The sequence below is a fragment of the Toxoplasma gondii genome, chromosome IX (genome assembly GCF_000006565.2).
Source record: "Toxoplasma gondii ME49 chromosome IX, whole genome shotgun sequence".
NCBI lineage: Eukaryota > Apicomplexa > Conoidasida > Eucoccidiorida > Sarcocystidae > Toxoplasma > Toxoplasma gondii.
Window position 1 is genome coordinate 2,134,929 of NC_031477.1, and position 18,353 is coordinate 2,153,281.

The 18,353-nt window shown below is 52.2% G+C and overlaps 2 protein-coding genes across 2 annotated transcripts; both read left to right on the forward strand.

The window, feature by feature from the left end:
• Window positions 1-699: 699 nt before the first annotated feature.
• SRS44 (SAG-related sequence SRS44) lies at window positions 700-9,501 on the forward strand. The gene is made up of 2 exons (XM_002368554.2): window positions 700-6,709; window positions 6,988-9,501. The coding sequence occupies exons 1-2, from the start codon at window positions 736-738 to the stop codon at window positions 8,367-8,369; spliced, it is 7,356 nt and encodes a 2,451-aa protein (XP_002368595.2). The 5' UTR covers window positions 700-735; the 3' UTR covers window positions 8,370-9,501.
• Window positions 9,502-10,311: 810 nt separating this feature from the next.
• Window positions 10,312-18,284, forward strand: TGME49_264650 (phosphoacetylglucosamine mutase). Its single transcript, XM_002368553.2, has 8 exons — window positions 10,312-11,105; window positions 12,137-13,159; window positions 13,792-14,106; window positions 14,867-15,687; window positions 16,285-16,440; window positions 16,897-17,061; window positions 17,606-17,689; window positions 18,031-18,284. Exons 1-8 carry the CDS (start codon window positions 10,937-10,939, stop codon window positions 18,253-18,255), a joined length of 2,958 nt encoding a protein of 985 aa, XP_002368594.1. The 5' UTR covers window positions 10,312-10,936; the 3' UTR covers window positions 18,256-18,284.
• The last annotated feature ends 69 nt before the right edge of the window (window positions 18,285-18,353 follow it).

The window sequence follows — 18,353 nt, forward strand, 5'->3', positions numbered from 1 at the left end:
AAATCTGTCGCCTATACGGTACGACCCGGTGGTGACCCCCCAAATGCAGAAACCAACGTCTTGTGCCACTGTAGAGTAGCAAGCGTGTACGTGCCGTTTCCACAAGACATGACGCTTGCGGTGGGCTCTTCAGCGAGGGTACTTCACAGGCCGCCATACTGATCCCACCGCCCAAATCCTTCATGCGCTCCGAAACTCCCAGCGATGACTTCACGTATCGCACACGCTGCATCAAGCCACCATGCATAGTGGAACATGTGAATTGATGGGCTCGGTCGAAAGGCCAAATTCAGCACTCCCTGCCCCATTCAGCACTTTACAGTTAAATGGGGAAAACTGCTTGATGGCTCTCTGAATGGGAATGGCGTGTAGCCGTCCGTCCTCTTGCCGATTTCAGTTGCACGGTTTTGCGCGTCGCCCTGCCCGCTTCATATGCAGAGACGCACGGTAGAGTAGACACCGGGAGGCCACACCCCTCCACGCCACCGGCAGCGGAAGCAGTCGGTCGATGCCTGGGTAAAGCCAGACAGTCACACACGTGGGCCAGTGGCCTACAGCAACCATACTGTCAGCTTTGGTAAGCGAGCACTGGACGATCGGTTACAGAGTCCCCCCTCTCCGTTCTGCAGCACACACCCCGAGACATGTCGATGTGTCCGTTTGTAGAGGTGGCCGATGAACAGATTTGTTTGTGTATAGGAAAAATCCACTAGAAGGTGATAGACTGTAGGTAATATGACTGCTCCTTTTTTGAGAGTGTATACAGATATACTTTCGGAGCGTAAAGTCAGGGTAGAGGGGACGTGGCATCTTGTGTCGATAAAAGCGACCCACGATCAGCCCTTGTGTGCGTGCAAACAAACCTGGTCCGTACATTTCGCGTGGCCAGTAGACACAATGAAATTATCTTATTTCTTTTTCGCGCTGTCAAGCAGTGGAGCAACCCTGCTTTTATTCGCCGTTACGCAGCTAGCAACCCAGGTGTCCGGGTTCGATCTGGAAGAACCCCGAGATCTGAGGCATGAGATGAAGAAAATAGAGGTTATTCACGGGAGCGAAGGTGCGCGGTTCGAGTGTCCTGTTGAGTCGGTGCTACTTCCCGAGCAAGCAATGTCTGGCGACATTCGGGCTGCCACAGTGTTTGCTGTAGCCGCTGATGGATCGTGCAACATTTTCGACCCGCCCTCCCTGCTCGGTGACGTAGTACCTGGTGCTTACCTGCAGGAGGAGCTTTCGGTGAATGCAGACAAGGCGGCAAAAACATACACGCTTGTGATCCCAGGTTTGCCCGCGAAGGAGGTCAAACTCTGCTACGTCTGCGCGCACCCAGATAATCCAGCAGGTAGTCAGGTGACGGTGATCACGGTAAGACGATCTGGAGACAGCGAAAATGGAAATCCTGCGTCATCGCCCGTGTGCAGGCCTAGTTTCTCCCTGGAGGCTTGGGCTCTAGGTGTGAGACAGCCATCCGTAGTTCTGGATGTGGCGGCACCAGGACAGTCGGTGCGATTTTCGTGTCTGAGCACTGCCACAGAGCTACCAAGCGAAGCCGGAGCTCGTCCGGCACCCGCACAGGTATATCCCGTCAATGGGCGGGGTTGGTGTGACTTGTCGAAGGGACCGTCTAGCTTGGAAAAATTTCTTTTGGGGGCGGCAATGACAGCGGAAGTTAGACAGCGAGGTGGAGGTTTTCTGACGACGTACACGCTCAATGTTCCTCGGCTTCCGTCGACAAATAGGCGATTCTGTTACGTCTGCCCGCGGAACCGTGATCCGGCGGACGGCTGCGCAGTCCTGGTGAAGGTCAGAGGAGGAATGGTAGAGGATCCAATAGGGAAGCCGGCCGCAGTGCCGACATGTCACCCCCAGGAGTCCCCAGAGGGAATTGCAGCAGGCACGAAAAGTGCTGCGTTAATACTGGATATTGTTAGACCATATTCTAGCGTGAAATTCGCGTGTCCCAATAATTCGGAGGTATTGCCACACAACGCTGTTTCCGACGACGGCCTCAAAGCTTCTGTTTTTGCAGTCAGGAAGGACGGCTCATGCATCATTGGGGAGCACACGTTGAAACTTCAGGACGTCGTTCCCGGGGCCACGCTGACGGGGACCACCCTGGTAGATAAAGGGTCGGTCACCAGAGTCTACACCTTTTTTGTAGGCATGTTGCCGACCAGGAGCCAGAAGGTGTGCTACGTCTGTGCCCGCAATTCGCTCGCGCCTCAAGGGTGCGGAGTAGTGATTTCCGTGAAAGGGAAGGAAAATGGCAAGCCTGCAAAGGTGTCTGTTTGCGAGCCACAGTACTTACAGGGGGTAGCCGAGAGGGGTCTGTTGTCACCATCAGTGGAGCTCCTTGTAGACAAACCAGAGGGAGTCGCGCAATTCGTCTGTCCTGGAAATTCAGTTGTTTTTCCAGAACATGCAACAGATGAGAGCCCGGGCATTGCAACGGTGTATCAGGCATCAAACGCTAATGCATGCGACGTCTGGGAGAACCCCGTGAAGTTGGACAACGTTCTTCAAGGTGCAACACTTCGGGCAGATACGTCAGATGAAGATACTATGATGGCGAAAACTTACACCTTCAAGGTTCCTGCGCTTCCGTCCACAGAAACAAAGTTATGTTATGCGTGTGTTAGAGACGGTGAAATTGCTAATAGCTGTGGTGTCATGATTACCGTGAAGCCGAAAGGGCCGACCACAGAAGAAATCCCCAGCGCGCTGCTTGAGAGAGGACTATGTTTGCCAGTGTATTCTACCGACGTAGCGAAAACTGGCTTGAGGAGGCCATCTGTGGTACTGAAGGTCGACAAGCGTAATCGAGTTGTCGAGTTCACGTGTCCACATAGCTCTCTTGTTTTCCCCGACCAAGCCGCCGACTCCGATGCAGGTGAAGCAGTGGTGTACACAGTTTCTGGCGGCTCCTGCGACGTGTGGGAAAACCCAGTTTACCTGACAAAAATTTTGCCAGGAGCTTCGTTGGTCTCTGAAACTGCTGTTGATGCTAGCGAGATTACAACGAAGTACACGTTCACCGTTAAACAGCTTCCCAAAACCCCCAAAAAGCTGTGCTACCTCTGCGTCTACAATCGTGATGTCATGAATAGTTGTGGAGTCCTGATCGATGTCTCCAGCAACTCTATGACGAGGCTGTCCAAGACGAGCGAGGAAGGTATTCATACAAATCCAACTGTCCCTACCACCTTGGAGTTGCAGTGCCCACCAGACTACTCGGCACGCACTGCAGCTACCGGGCTAAGGCTTCCAGAAATGGAGTTGCTTGTTGATTCGGTGAATCGAACAGCGCGCTTCGTTTGCCCGGATGATTCATCTGTTTTCCCAGAGATTGATGGAGAAGCAGATCCGGCGTCTGGCAAAGTGTACAGAATGACCGGCGATTCATGTGACACTAGGGAGGAGACAGCGTTTTTGCAAGATGAAGTCCCTGGCGCGGAGTTGCAACGAAGAACCGTCGTGGACGGAGGTGTTGTACAGCGATACTATATTTTCAAGGCTTCGCGGCTCCCAGAGGAGGATAAAAAGCTGTGTTTTTTGTGCGTCCGGCAGCGAAACCCTGCCGACAGCTGCGCTGTGATGATCACTGTCAAAGCAGATTCGGCTGCTGCTGTCCCTATACACCCATTTCGACCAAGACCGGCAGTTAAACTGGCTACGTATGTCTGCAAGCCGGAAAACTCTACTGAGGTTGCTGAAACAGGATTGAAGGCGCCTGCTCTCAGTTTGACCATCGACAGTAGGGCCCATAGTATCCAGTTTATTTGTCCAGAAAGTTCCATAGTGTTTCCCGATCTTGCGGCAGTGCCCGATCAGGATTCAGCCACGGTGTATCTGGTGGGTGAAGGCGGCTCGTGTAACGTCGCCGCATCGCCTCGCTTGCTTTCGGATGTTCTACCTGGGGCAACGCTAGGCTCCCGGACGACAGTGGATGAAGGTGTAGTCAACCGTACTTATACACTAACCGCGCCAAAGCTGCCCGAGGAGGATGTCAAGTTGTGCTACTTATGTGTACGGAACCGGCAGATTGCGGAGAGCTGCGGGATCCACATCACAGTGAAGGGTACGAAGGCGGAGTCCGTCGCGAAGCCAGCCGGACCGATCTGCAGTCTGGGTTATTCTCCGGGATCCGAAAAGACAGGGATGCGAGAGGCGGCGATCGAGCTAGTAGTGGAGGACCCGAGCACGCCTGTTCGCTTCATATGTCCCGAAGGCTCGTACGTTTTCCCGGAGTACGCAACATCTACAGACAAGGGTATAGCCGCAGTTTACGGAGTCAAAGGTAACGAATGCATCTTTGCAGGCCCCAGAGAGAACCTGCAAAGCTTAGTGCCCGGCGCAACTCTTCGAATGGAGGCTGCCGATGAAGGCGGCACTGTGATGAGGACTTACACTTTTACGACTCCAGAACAGCCCGCAGAAGACAGGCGATTCTGCTACATGTGCGTCCGTGAGCGCGATATTTATCAGAGCTGCCCGGTCATCATTGTTGTTAAGGGCAGCGGCCACTTACCAGAGCCCAAAGCACAACCACAGGAGGAGCACGAACTACCCGTGTGCACCCCACATGAACAAGCAGGGACAGCGCTTACAGGGCTCCTGGACCCTTCCGTGAAGCTGTGGGTCAATGAACCGGAGGAACAAGTCAGTTTTGTCTGTCCAGATGGCTCTGCAGTACTACCAGATCAGGAGACCTCAGAACCACAGGTCTATGCTGTAGGAGCAGGAGAATATTGCCTGGTCACGAAGCCACTAATGTCTCTTGCAAAAGCTGTCCCGAGTGCGTCCTTGTCGACTGACACTGTTGTGGAGAACGAGGTGACGACAAGAAAATACACACTAAGAGTTCCCAGCCTGCCTTTAGAGGAGACGAAGCTGTGCTATACGTGCGTAAGCGAAGTGGATCCGGCGAAGAAATGTGGTGTGTCCGTAACTGTAAAAGGAGAGGGCAAAATGCCAGGTGGTCTGACATCATCGCTGCCATCGCCTGTGTGCGCTGCTCAATTCTCCCAGTGTGCCTTCCTTACTGGAGTAAGAATGCCGAGTATAATGCTGACCGTACACGAGCCGAACACAAAGCTGGTTTTCGACTGTCCCCCCAACACAGCTTTATATCCGCAGAATGCAGTGGTTCCCGGCAAGGCGACATTTTTCCCGCTGAATGAGAAAGGTGCCTGCATCTATAAGGGACCGGTGGCGGAATCAAAATTGTACGACGTTGTTCCTGGGGCAAGACTACGTGCTAAAGAGACTGTTGACGGAGCTGTGGTACGAAGCTATACATTGACCGTATCAAAACTGCCGAAAAAGGAGACCAGGTTATGCTACTTGTGCGTGCGTGGAGATGAGCCAGCGTACAGTTGTGGAGTCATCGTTAAGGTGAAGGCTCCAGCACCTGCCGCACCGGAGCCGAAGCAGCTACCGGTCTGTGTCCCCTCCTCCGATCCCTCTGTGGGGAAGATGCGAAGGATAACTCCAAAGCTGACGCTCAAAATCGAAAAACCTGGTGGTAGTGCAAGTTTCGAATGCCCTGATGGATCCACCATCTTCCCAGACCATGCGGACGCACTAGATCCCAAATGCGTCCTTGCTTACAAAGTGGTGAGAGATACCTGCGATTTGCGAGGTCCTACAGAGATGGTGGCCAGCAAACTTCAAGGAGCTTACCTTACTAAAACTTTTGTCGGAACGGGATACAAATATACGTTCACGGTGCCGCATCTACCAGCAGAGCAGCAGCAAGTCTGCTTCATGTGCGTCATGGACAGAGATACGTCACGTAGCTGTGGAGTGGTAATTAATGTAATGCCACATCCCGCTGCATCCCGATCGTCAGTGCCAGAATGTAAACTGAAACATGTGCCGGCAGCGGCCACAACGGGCCTCCGTGAAGCGTCACTGATCCTGAACGTGAGGGAACCCAGCAGCGTTGTTGAATTCGGCTGTCCAAGAAATTCAGTAATTATGCCCAGCACGGCAACGTCCAGTGAGCATCTGGCACAAGTGTATTCTGTACGTGACCGGCATATCTGCGACATGAAAGAATTTTTGCGGCCCCTTGCGGACCTTGTTCCCGGAGCAAGCCTCAAGCTGGTCCACACACCTGAGGATGGCGACACAACAAGGACACATATGTTCAGGGTCGGTAGCCTTCCAGTCAAAGACACGGCTCTATGCTACTTATGTGTGGATCCAGGGGATCATTCGCACAACTGCGGAGTAGTGATCAATGTCAAAGGCTCTGAGGTTCCGCCGCCACCGAAGGACTTTGGCTGCGCCCCATCGCACTCGGAAGAAGTGGAGAGAACGGGCAAGCTGAGTCCAGCGGTACGACTTATGGTAACCTCGACGAAGGAGCCCATCCGTTTTGAATGCAGAGATAATGCAAAAGTCTATCCTCCTGCTGCCTCCTTGATAAAACCTGCAAAAGCTGTGGTGTATCCGGTGAGTGCTGGGGGGAGGTGCATTGTGGGGAAACCACCGCTAAGTTTAAATCGCGTCGTTCCGGGCGCAAAGCTTAAGACGAAAGCAAAGCTGGTAACCGGAGCCATTACTACAACTGGCTTCGTGTTCGTGCCAGTGCTTCCTTCCATTCAGAAGGATTTCTGCTTCGCGTGCGTGGACAGAGGCGACATCACAAACAGCTGTGGAGTCCTTGTTACTGTTCCGCCTTTCTGGGCACCTCCGGTCCAAGGTAAGTAGTTGAGCCCAGTTGAACGAGTCAGTTGACGCGGATGCTTGGCTTAGTAACCAGATAGTGTTTTGCTAGGCCGCAATGCTTCTAAAGCGTTTCATTGAAAGTTGTGTATATATACGACCACCATGAGCTCCTCAATGCGTCCGCTCGCGCTACGTGTGCCATGAACGGTTGTCCAGGCAAGTCGTGTGTGTTCTGTTTGATGGAGCATGTGACACTGAGAGGAAGCAGCAATACAATCCGTCGACGAGCTTTGTTGTTCATGCTCTTTGCAGAAACCGTGTGCAACGATGTAAAGACTTTGACGATGACGGTTCACTCTCCCGGTTCAGTGACTCTGCGCTGCGGTCTAGAGTTTCCCAAAGTCGACCCGCCAATTGATGATCCTGCTTCGCAGGGGCAAGTCTACTACGGAAAGTCCTGCGGCGACGTTGGAGCGTTGCGCACTGTGATTCCTGGGGCTTCCGTAGTAAAGGAACCGTTTTACCACAACTTGGCGAAGGAGGTCGCAGTGGGGGTGACGCTCACAGTCCCCGCATCCATAGTGAAGCAAACAATATGCTTCAAATGCCGCCAACCAGACCCACTGCAACATGAAACGTGCACAGTACGTGTAACCGTGTTGCCGCCTGCGGCGCAGCCGACAACTACAACGACGACAACCACTACTACGACAATCAAGCCAACAACGACTACTACAACCAGAAAACCTACCACAACAACAACCACAACCAGGAGACCTACCACAACTACAACAACAACAAAGAAACCTACCACAACAACGACTACAACCAGGAAACCTAGAACAACAACGACCACTACAACCAAAAAACCTACCACAACAACAACCACAACCAGGAAACCTACCACAACAACAACTACAACCAAGAAACCTACCACAACAACAACTACAACCAAGAAACCTACCACAACAACAACTACAACCAAGAAACCTACTACAACGACGACAACAACAACAACCAGGAAACCTACCACAACAACAACTACAACCAAGAAACCTACCACAACAACAACTACAACCAAGAAACCTACCACAACAACGACAACAACAACCAAGAAACCTACTACAACAACAACTACAACCAAGAAACCAACAACTACTACTACTACAACCAGGAAACCTACCACAACAACAACTACGACCAGGAAACCAACAACAACTACTACAACCAACAAGCCTACCACAACGACAACAACTAGAACACCTACCACAACAACATCGAAACCGCCTGTGGTTTTCGAGCTTCCTTCCGAATTTATCGAAGAAACAGCCACAACAACCAGGGCGACCATCTCGCTGCGTGCGAGGTCAGCGGCAGCACCAACTTCAACTACTACAGTCGGACCAACAACACCTGCTACGTCACTCTTCGACTGGAGCAGTAAAGTAGCCTCCCTGGCAGGCCAGTGGAGCTTTTCAGGAGCTCTGCAGGGAACTGCCGGTTCCCGATCTGGTGTTTATGAAGCTCCAATCACTCAACTGCCCCCCCCTCTTTTGGTGCCTTTTAAGATCGACTGTTGTGGGCCACCCGTGATACAGAAAGGCTGTTGTCCGCCACCCTTGATACAGGTTGATTGTTGCAGACCACCCGTGTTACAGCAGAAGCCAGGCTGTTGTTGTTGCGGACATGAGTAGAGGCGCCGCCGCTACAGTTTGTGGAATTTGATCATACACGGTCCACGTGAAAGTTTCTGGCAAGTGCGTGCATCCGGTGTAGTGTCGTTTCACAGTTTAGCAGTCCGTTAATCCAATGGGCAAATTTATTTCCTCGACTCGTGAAGGATATATCGTTGGTGAGCCGACTGCTGGCTCATAGGGGAACAGTTGTGGCCGTGTGTGAGTGTGTCTGACCTTGTTGATCAAATTCACCGTGCGTGTCGTCAGTGAGCTGGTGCTATGTGGTTGCTGGCATCAGTGCTCGGGCAACTACCTGTGCAAACTTTTTTATCACTCCGTGAACAGCCCTCTATCGCGGGACGAGTCTGTAGACTTTTCGTAGTTGCGGGCATTTACAACAGAAATCAGGTGAGAAGCCAGCCTGATAACAGCAGACCGTTGTTCAATAAGCGGCTGTGTCCTGCTCGTGTTTGTGGCAGACACACGACTGCGCCTGCGGATGCCAGGAACTGTGGTAGCCGAAAGTTGCCAAAGAAAATGCCGAGTTCTCAAACGTGACTGTCATTACTGTGAGGCAGAACTATGCAGCGCCGTGAGAGCGCATTGTGGGCAAGCGAATACGTTGAAACGACGTTTGCTGTAATCTGATGTGGAAGCCACGACCAATGGTTGTGGGCGAAGCATTCCAGGAAATGGAGAACAGTGATTAGGGAAACAGGAGCAACATGTGCAAGAAGGATTCGACGTCAGCGGCATCCAACCAGCAGAGCGAAAAGTGCTGCAGTATTCGGCACCGATGAAGAATATATTTAAATGAAACTACTGTTGGATCTGCGCGGAAAGAAGAAACAAATAGGCTCTTCTTGGCTTTTTTCTGATGGACCGACCTGAAACATATTCGATGGGTTGCTGTGAAAGTCGCGTGTCTGCTAAGGGCAGTACCCAGCAGAAATAAACTCAATCGAGTGCAGGAGGAGCAGATACAGTTAGGACGTTGAGCACGTAGGCTCTGCAGATTTATGTGGTCAACGGAAGGTTTCTTCTTCGTAGGCCATACGAGGTTCTCTCGAAATGGTGAATCGATGAGTCATTTGCGAAGTAACAGACCGGCCACGGAGGATTCGGTGCAGCTAAGTCTTCAAAAACCTTCGACGTGGAATCTTGTAATACGCATTTCTGATGTCTCGGCGGTGTTGCAGGCGAACTGAGTTAAATGCTGCCGAACGGAGGATGCACACAGACCCTCTTGAGAGGGTGAACAGTTGGCGAGTAGATAGCATGGTAGTTCTCTGCAGGCGAGAGAAATCGGACAAGGCCAGCTGCTTCTTCGAACGAGCTCACTGGCAGCTGCATAGCTGAAGAAGGGTAACGTGTCGTTTGTGGTTTTTGTGGAGGCGTCCCTGGCTCGCGGTCTTCTCCCGACACGCGGCTACGCGTTCCAGTCATCCAGTCTGTAAACTGGACATTGGAGACAGTCGGGCATCACCGCTCATCGAGAGCTTACAGGAGCGTCGTTAGACAGGACTGCTGGTCTCAGAGTTTCGTTGGCCTTCGTACCTTTTTCCCACCCGGTGCCTATCGGGCAGCAGCATCCCACCAGGGAAAGCCAGAGGTCGAAAACCGCTTATATTGTACAGGAAGAGGCAATTAACGTACGTGATCAAACTTTGAATCCCTCTTCAGGTTTGGTTACGGCCCTGCGTTCCTCAGGTCTTTGCTTGTCTCTATTAAGATCGTGTTACTCGGCTTTCGAGTCTACTCAAAGGTACCTCCCGGCTTGGTCGTGCGACAGTGTTCTCTACGAGGCGCCGGGAAGACGTCTCCGCCTTCCGAAAACAGGGTCGAAAATGGGGGCGCGCATGCGGTCACCCATTTCGTTCCCGTTAATCGGGGACTACAGGAGGTTTTGTTCTACAGCTGGCCAAGCCATACAGAACCGTAAGCATTCTTATTCTGTCTCGGGCATTCGGAATACAAGAAGACACCTGATCCAGACCACTGAATGTGTTAATGTCTTCAACGCGCATCCGAGTCGTCAAGCGTGCAGCCAGTGCGCCCGTTGTTAACTCTGTCTCGGTTCCGCTTCCCCTCTCTGTTCGTTACTGGCTTATTCCTTTTTTCTGGATTTCTTTTGGGCATTTTTTCTGTCTGTTTCACTTTTCAAGAGCTGAGGCACGCTGCATCGGGTATCGCCCCTCGTGTATGAGAAACGGGAAACGGCACGGAATTGTTCAAGACATGTCGCCGGGAGACAGGTGCAGCTCCCAGTCTCCCTGTCACAAAGCCCATTTTTGACTGCTTCTCGCCTTGACAAAGAAAACTGGAATTCTGCCTCACAGGAGTTTCTGTGTCAGTTCTTCAACGGGACCCACCACCGGTTTCCGTGTCTACATTCCAATGTTCTCATCGCGGTGCTTCTCCTTCCCCTTGGGAGTGCACGAGAGAAGCTTCGTTCCGAGCACAGTTGTCAGTCAGAGGTGAAGGCCGGTGATTTTTCAGGGAAGAGCACAGGTCTCTTTTGAAAATCCTCTCCATCTCAGTCTCACCAAACCACTTTCACACAGTTTTACCGCCGCCCTTCACCGATGGCGAACGGGGCTACCCCTGAAGAGAGGTCTGCATCGACCAGCTTCGAATCCAGCCAGGACTCGGCTGTTCATTTGCCAGGAAGGTCCATCTCGTTCAAAAATCTTGCGGCGTCTGTATCCCTGTACCCAGCAATTCGGAAACGGCGATTCAACTACGGAACAGCAGGTAAATGCCGATCGGGCTGTCCCCTTCTTCCCCTGCACCCTTCAAACATACGTTGCCGCGCCCTCGCGGTTAGTGTGTTTGTCGCTGCTCAGCTACCGCAACCCCATGCTTGGCTTTTTCTCTTTTAAGTGTTCTACCACTTTGTTTATTATCGGGAAAAGTGCTATCAATCCCAGTGCTCCGGTTGGGTTTATCTTGTTGCAGCCAAACGGGTGCAGCAAACGGAAGAGAGGATTCACAAAAAGGTGTGTTAAAGCACGTCCGACAGTAGCGTACCCGCTGCTCATGCAACGAATTATTTATAATGCACTTTTTGTTGCATGTGTTGAGATACCTAGTTCACTCGAAAACCCACGTCCCTTTGAGGAGGGTTCCTCTCCCCACCCCGAAAGGGGGTTTTTCGTTGTCGGGTGCGCTTTTTTCTACACGTGAAAACCGCTCTCAGAGAGCCAAATGCGTGCTTCGGCGAGTCTTGGAAAGACACAGAAAGGATGAGCCCGGCGTGGACAGCCACCGGAATGTCTCGCTACCTCGCACTCGTGGACAGTCGAACTACTCTGGTCTTTCGAAACAGACGAAAAAGCAACTGTACCCGTCGGTTCCTAAAAAAACCGGCAAATACACTTGATGCTCAATCCGCTGTTTTCCTTGAGTGGCCACCCGCAGTCACGGCCATTCGTGCGTGACTCAAAGACGTTCTCTTCGAGTGGCGAGACGCGGGAGCTCCGGGAACGCTCCGAAGCAGCCGAGCGTGAGGGGCTTTAGTTTCCTTGCTCTGCTGCTTCGGTATGGACAGGTCTCCTTTTGACCAGTCTACCGAGTGAACGAGAAACCGGCGAGTCTTTCGGGGTCCAGTTTTTGTAACGATTGCATGTCCTATCCGTGGTGTCGGAACTTGTTCGCTGGGATTGGTCTCGACACTGGCGAGTCGCTGTTATCCCGTAACTCTGGAAAGGCATGGAGTTTTTGCTCCCTGTTCAGAGATCATCTGTTCGACTCTCTGTGGTTCAACTTCGTTTCCTTGCCTTCAGGTTTTCGTGCGGACGCGGAGCTCCTGCCGCATGTGGTTCACCGGTGCGGACTTCTTGCTGCGCTTCTCGCGGTCGACCAGCAGCGAAGAGAAGAAGCAAAGAGTCGAGCGGAACAGAGAGGCCACAGCCCAGAGAAAACAGGCAGTACCGTCGGCGTCTACGTCGGCTGTATGATCACCGCGAGCCATAATCCTGTGGAAGACAACGGAGTAAAGCTCGTCGGCCGCGATGGCTGTCTCCTTCCACCAGTCTGGGAGCGCTATGCTGAAACCTTGGTGAACGCTGCCTTCGTCGACTGCGAAAGGCGAGAGGGCGGATCCGGTCGCCATAGACACGCAAACACCTCCGTTAAAAAGGCGGGGGCAAATCTCAGCACGGACGCCACTCTTTCCGGGAGAAATCACCCAGAAGTCGGCAAAGGCGACACGGAGTGTGAGAGCGCCGCGTCGGAACTGAAAGTGTTGCAGGAGATCGTTGAAGAGCTCTTCGAAAAGGAAGAGTCGCAAACAGGTGTGCGCAAGCATCGTGACCAGAAACAGGAACCTTCACAAGAGACACAGACGTCTACGTTAAAGCCTTCTCCGACTCCGCTGTTCCCATGCGTCATTGTCGGGAGAGACAACAGACCGTCTTCAAGGCGGCTTCAGGACGCGTTCGAGGCCGGTGTACGCGCTCTGGGCGTCCGACTCGTTTCTCTGGGGCAAGTCACCACGGGCCAGCTGCAGTTCATTGTGAGACAGCAAAACGCGAAAATGCAAGAAGGAAACGAGAACGGGGAAGAGACAGCACAACTCGCGGGGCAGACGGAAGAGCGAGACGAGTGGGAGAAGCGACAAGACGCGAACGGAAGAGAACAAGGCGAGGACGAAGGGAACAAGTTCGTCCACGGGTACTATGCCCACTTTGCGAAGGTGTTCTCCGCATTCATGCAGCAGGCAAGAGAGTTGAAGGAGCAGGCTCGGAGGGAACAGGGGGAGCAGCACGGCGGGAAAGGCCAGGAAGAAGCAAACGGCGCAGGGCGAGGTGAGAAACGATCTGGATTCAAGCCGAATAGAAAGTGTTTTATGTGAGGCAAGAGCATTTACGTTTCGACTCCAGAAACTACATTTACCGTTGGTATCACATTACAAGTTGATTGTGTCGTTGTACCAGGGGTCGACGACCCAGAACTCTCCGCGGCTGCGCTCTCCATTTCTACGTAATGGACCGGTGGGAGACGTGTTTCAAAGAATGCATGCGTCCACACACGCAATTAACGTCTCTCTGCTAATGTGTTTACGCCTCTGTGTGTATGTCTGTTGTAGCCGTGACCGAACCACATCGTACAAAGAGGCAGACAAACCTGTATAAACGAAAATGGATTTGGTAATGGTCTATTTGGACGTATTGGTGTGCGCTTCACGCATGTTACTGTCGATGCCATATTGCGTGTGTTTACCTCTACATCGATAGAGGCAGGCCAATAAGCTTATGAGATCATAAGTCAAGCTCTGTTCAGTATGGCTGTGTGGGTGCCTCATGTAACTGTAAGCGTGTAGTTTTATATGTGTGGTTGTGCATTGTAGCGAACAACTGGATGTCGAGCTGGATGTGACTTTTTTTCCCACGGCGCTTGTTTCGCCGCGCTGTCTTGTGTCCTTTTCCCTACTCTCCAGATCTCGATCCTCCCCATTCTGTTTCTTTTCCTTCTCCTACGCTCTTCCTTGACGCGGCAAACGGTGTCGGAGGTCCCTGCATGAAGCCCTTTGTACGCATGCTCATGACGGAAGCGGGGATATCTCTGGTTATGCGCAACGAAGGGAATAAAAGCCAAGAAGTGTGTATTTTTGCGAGAGGAGGCGAGGGAGAAAGACGCATGCAGGAGCACGACATATGCACAGAAGGAGAAGAAAGGAACATGAAGGAAGGCCTCAATGTTCTCTGCGGCGCGGAACATGTGCAGAAGCTCAAGACCTTACCCAGGAATTTTGGTAAGCCAGTAGAGATGTTTGGAAGCAGGGAAGGAAGAGGAAAGCGAGAGATGAGAGAAGGACAGGCGGACAGCATGGAAATGGGGAAGGCGACGTGAAGGAAGGATTATTGAATGAGGAGAGAGGTGCAAATTGAAAGCACGGAAAGGAGGACGAAGTAGATTTTGAGAGTAAAGAAGCGTGCAGAGGTCACACTGAAACCAGAGAAGTGAGACTCACGCGTAACAGCGGTAATGGGAGAAAATGACGAACACCGTACGGGGGTGAAAAGGGACAGTTATCAGGAGTCCTTAAGAACGGAACGGAGAGATAACAGGATGCGATTAGCGGCCAGCAAAAAGTAGACGGCAGCAGGAAAGGTTCAATGCGGACCGAAATGGAAGAAGCAGAGCGTGCCAGCTGAGGACGAATACAGCCCCTTTGTGTTTCAAGCTTTCTCATTTCGACAGTGTCTTCGCTGGATGCTTCTCTCGTTTCTTCTAGATTCCGTCTTGATCTCGAAAACACAAACCGAGTCTTCCTTATCCGCTATCTACAGGCTTCTTCACGCAGTCCTGCCTGGCGCGTCTCTTCCCCCAATTTCCCTTTTTTTCCTTGGTAGTTTCTCGTTGCGGCTATTCATCTCGTCGTCTGCGTCCTGGCTATCCCGATCAGTGTTTCTATACTCCCTGTTTTTCCCCGTTCTCGGTCTTCCTTGGCCTTCTTATGTACCGCCTTTCCTCTATGCACTACGATACTCGACTCCTTTTTTGGTGTACAGGCGGTCCAGGAGACGCGTCGGAAGGTACTCTTTGTGCCTCTTTCGACGGGGATGCTGATCGTCTGATCTTCTTCACTTGGGAGCGGAAGCGCTCTTCACATCTGTCTTCTCTTCCGCCGTTGCCGGATACCTGCTTCGACCCACAGCGGCTGTGCTCGCGAGATGAGGTTGTGCGGGAAGAGCTGCAGCGTGCGTTTTCCCTGTCAGATGAATCGTCTTTCTGCACGCGCCAAAGCGCTTCTCGGGGAGGCCGAGGAGACGAAGATCTCCAAGAAGGCGAACGCGAGGCGAACCATCGATCCACGCTTTCACATGGCTGTGACAGTCGAGGAGAGCCGCGTGCGGGAGAAGGCCTGTCATTGGAGAGGCGAGATGGACAGGAGAAAAACGACGGAAGGGAAAAGGACAGTGGGCGACGGGAAGGGTCGCAGGAACAGTTTGACACAGAATCCCACAATGACTGCCCCCTCTCCTGTGGAGATGTCTCCGCGAACGGGCAAGCCGTGAAACGGATGACGTCCTCTGCCCTCGACATGAGTGGGGAAGACGCGCTCAGGATGCGGCTCTACGACGGCGACCGCATTGCTTGTCTCGTCGCGCTGACGCTTCTCAGTCTGCTCAAACAAGCTCTGGGGAAAAGAGAGAACGGACGGTCTGCTTCCTGTTGCACGATGGCTTCTGCCTACTCGCCTGTATCTTCCTCTTCTTCCCCCCAGTTGAGCTTGTGCGTGGTGCAAACGGCGTATGCGAATGGCGGGAGCACAGCTTTTCTAGAGAAGCTCCAGGCAGCTGCTAGCTCTCTCTCCGCCTCAGGTGTTCTGGTACGTCGTCCTTCCGGCGGAGAATGTCCGTCTTTCTCTGTTGGTTTCTCCCGTGCTTGCCCCCCTCTCATCAGTGCATATCGTCTCCAGACATCTCCATTTGTCTGGTTGCTGGTACACAAGCTGGATCTACGCAGGTACTTAGATGGTGAAACTGCATGTCTATTTGTGTGTACCTGCATTGTACGCGTTTCCGTGGTCAGGGCTTCGAGACGGCAGAGTCCCCTGTGTGCTTGGCTCATTTATCGGAAATCAAGAATACAGGCGCTGATAGATCTAGAGCACCTGTAGGAAGTGCTACGGCATGGGACCTCTCGCTTTTTGTGACTTCTCGTTCGTACATGTGGCCAGTGAAATGGTCAAAAGTGTGTACATGGATCTGTGTCTATACGCAAACAGCCAGAGGTTCGGTATGAAATGGAGGGGGTCGGCACATTTCAAGATTTTCAATTCCTCAAGAAATAGAGCCACCGCTCCTTCCTCGCCGTTTTAGAGTCTCTACGCCTTAAGTCTGCTCCCTTTCCATTGTCTCGGCTTTCCCTTCACCTGAGTCCGGCTTTCTGCGTGATGTTCCATCTGTGCTGTGCTGTCTCCTAGCTAGAGCTTGCATGCGTCCCCACTGGAGTCAAGCATCTCCACCGCCGAGCGGACGAAGGATCCCTTGGGGTCTACTTTGAAGCCAATGGTCACGGGACGGTTGTGCGAGATGACTCTCAGCTGGATCTGTGGGCGCGTGCGCACGGGCTGTCTATGGTGAGTTTTGCTTTGGAAATGGTCTTCTCAAGAGTTAGAGCGGTCTCTTATTTCCCAGTTCCCTTAGCTTCTTTGTTAGTCACTCAAGACATACTGCAGAAGCATCCTGTGCACTTGCTAGCGCTCAACCTTTAGTTGAGAAGAAGCAGCAGAATGGTAATTCCGGCTGTTGCACGCTGCAACAGCCTCTGTCGTATCCGTGCGCATTCATTTCACCCCAGAAAAAGTACGCCTGTCGGAGAACCGCGTATGTGAAGACCAGAAAGGGTAGATGCCAGAGAGAGATTCCATAGAAGCAAACAGGCGACTTGCTGGAATACTTGTTTCGACGGAAACCGAGTAGAGAGGACTAATTACCTTGACAAACACTGTGAGCAGAAGCACGAGGCGAAATGAGCCTTTGCGCCGTTTGCCGCACCGGCTTCTCCGCTTCCTGTGCTTGCTGCCACGTTCCAGGTTGCAGAGTGGAAACTTCTCCGAGAATTCGTGAATCTCTTCAATGCGGCAACAGGCGACGCACAGACGAACTTGCTCGCAGTCGTTGCGGCGCTCTCGTGGCTGGACATGACTCCCCAACAGTGGAGCGACTTGTACGACGACCGGCCCTGCCACACCCTCAAGGTACGAGAAAAGTCAACGTCGACAGGGAAACGCAGAAGACAGACATCCCCTCCTTTGCGTGAGCACGTTTAGGTACGAGTTCGTAAAATCACATAGAAAGGGACAATCGTGACTTAAGTGAAGCAAGCACTGGTTCAATGAATTACAGTGGCTTCAATGAGTGTCTCATGCGTGCCGCTTCCTTCGCTGCTGCCTTTCACAAAGGAAGGAGAAATGAACGGATTTTCGAGCGTCTAAAACTGGTATTTCTGTATACGATGAGTAAGAGCTTTCTTTCTATGTTCCTACCATTTTAACGGCACACAGAGGGTCACGAGGGACACTCGGAGCTTAAGCTTCGGATCCCCTCCTGTCGCTGCATCTTTCTTCATTTCTTTCGAAGAGTGGGTCTCTTTTTCTGTGGATCTTGTTTCCCGTTTTGTCGCGATGGAAATACCGCGTAGGAACGCAAGTCGCAGCCGCACGTCATTTGCGGTGCCTCAGCTGTTTTGTGTGTTTTTGCGCGGCTGATGTTTCTGTGCCGCTGTGCTCAACCCGTGCACAGGTTTCACTTCCACGCAGGGTTCTTGACACGCTGAATCCCGATCCCTGTCATGAGAAGAGACTGCTGGAACCTGAAGACCTGCAGGTAGGCCTGAACGCGACCACCGGAGCACGGCACATTCTCTCCTTTTAGAGACACAGAGAGTCTCTCCACGTCTCATGCCCCTTAGCTGCATGTTTGAGCTTGCCGTTTCCCTCTGCTCGCCAAAAGTCAGTAGATCCACAGGGATACGTACATCGGCCTCTGCCTAGATGAATCTCTTGGTAAAAGTATACGTAGATATAGATGGATGGATCGATAGATATAGATGGATATAGATATTGGAGTATTCGGAAGCGGGCAAGCAGAGCAGGGTGAAAACTATGACATAGTGATGGGCGTCTTCCGCTTTAGGCTCTCCTTGCTGCTGTTCCGTTGTTCTCCAGGCTTGGATCGACGAAGCCGTTGAAACAACCGGCCCGTTCTGTAGAAGTTTCGTCCGACCCTCGGGCACTGAAGACGTCTGTCGAATATACGTGGAAGCTCCGGACTCTGTTTCTGCCAGGACCCTCGGCTCTGTTGTCTCGGAACTCGTTGTCCAGTACGCCGCGCTCCTGGAGAGAACATGCGACGAAGGAGATGGCCAAAAAGCAAGAGGGGAAGTGAGATAACGAATCCAAAACGTTGGCTTATATGCGCATCCATGTATATATATATATATATATATATATATGTTTCCGTGGATGTGACAATAGCTAGTCCAAGCCAT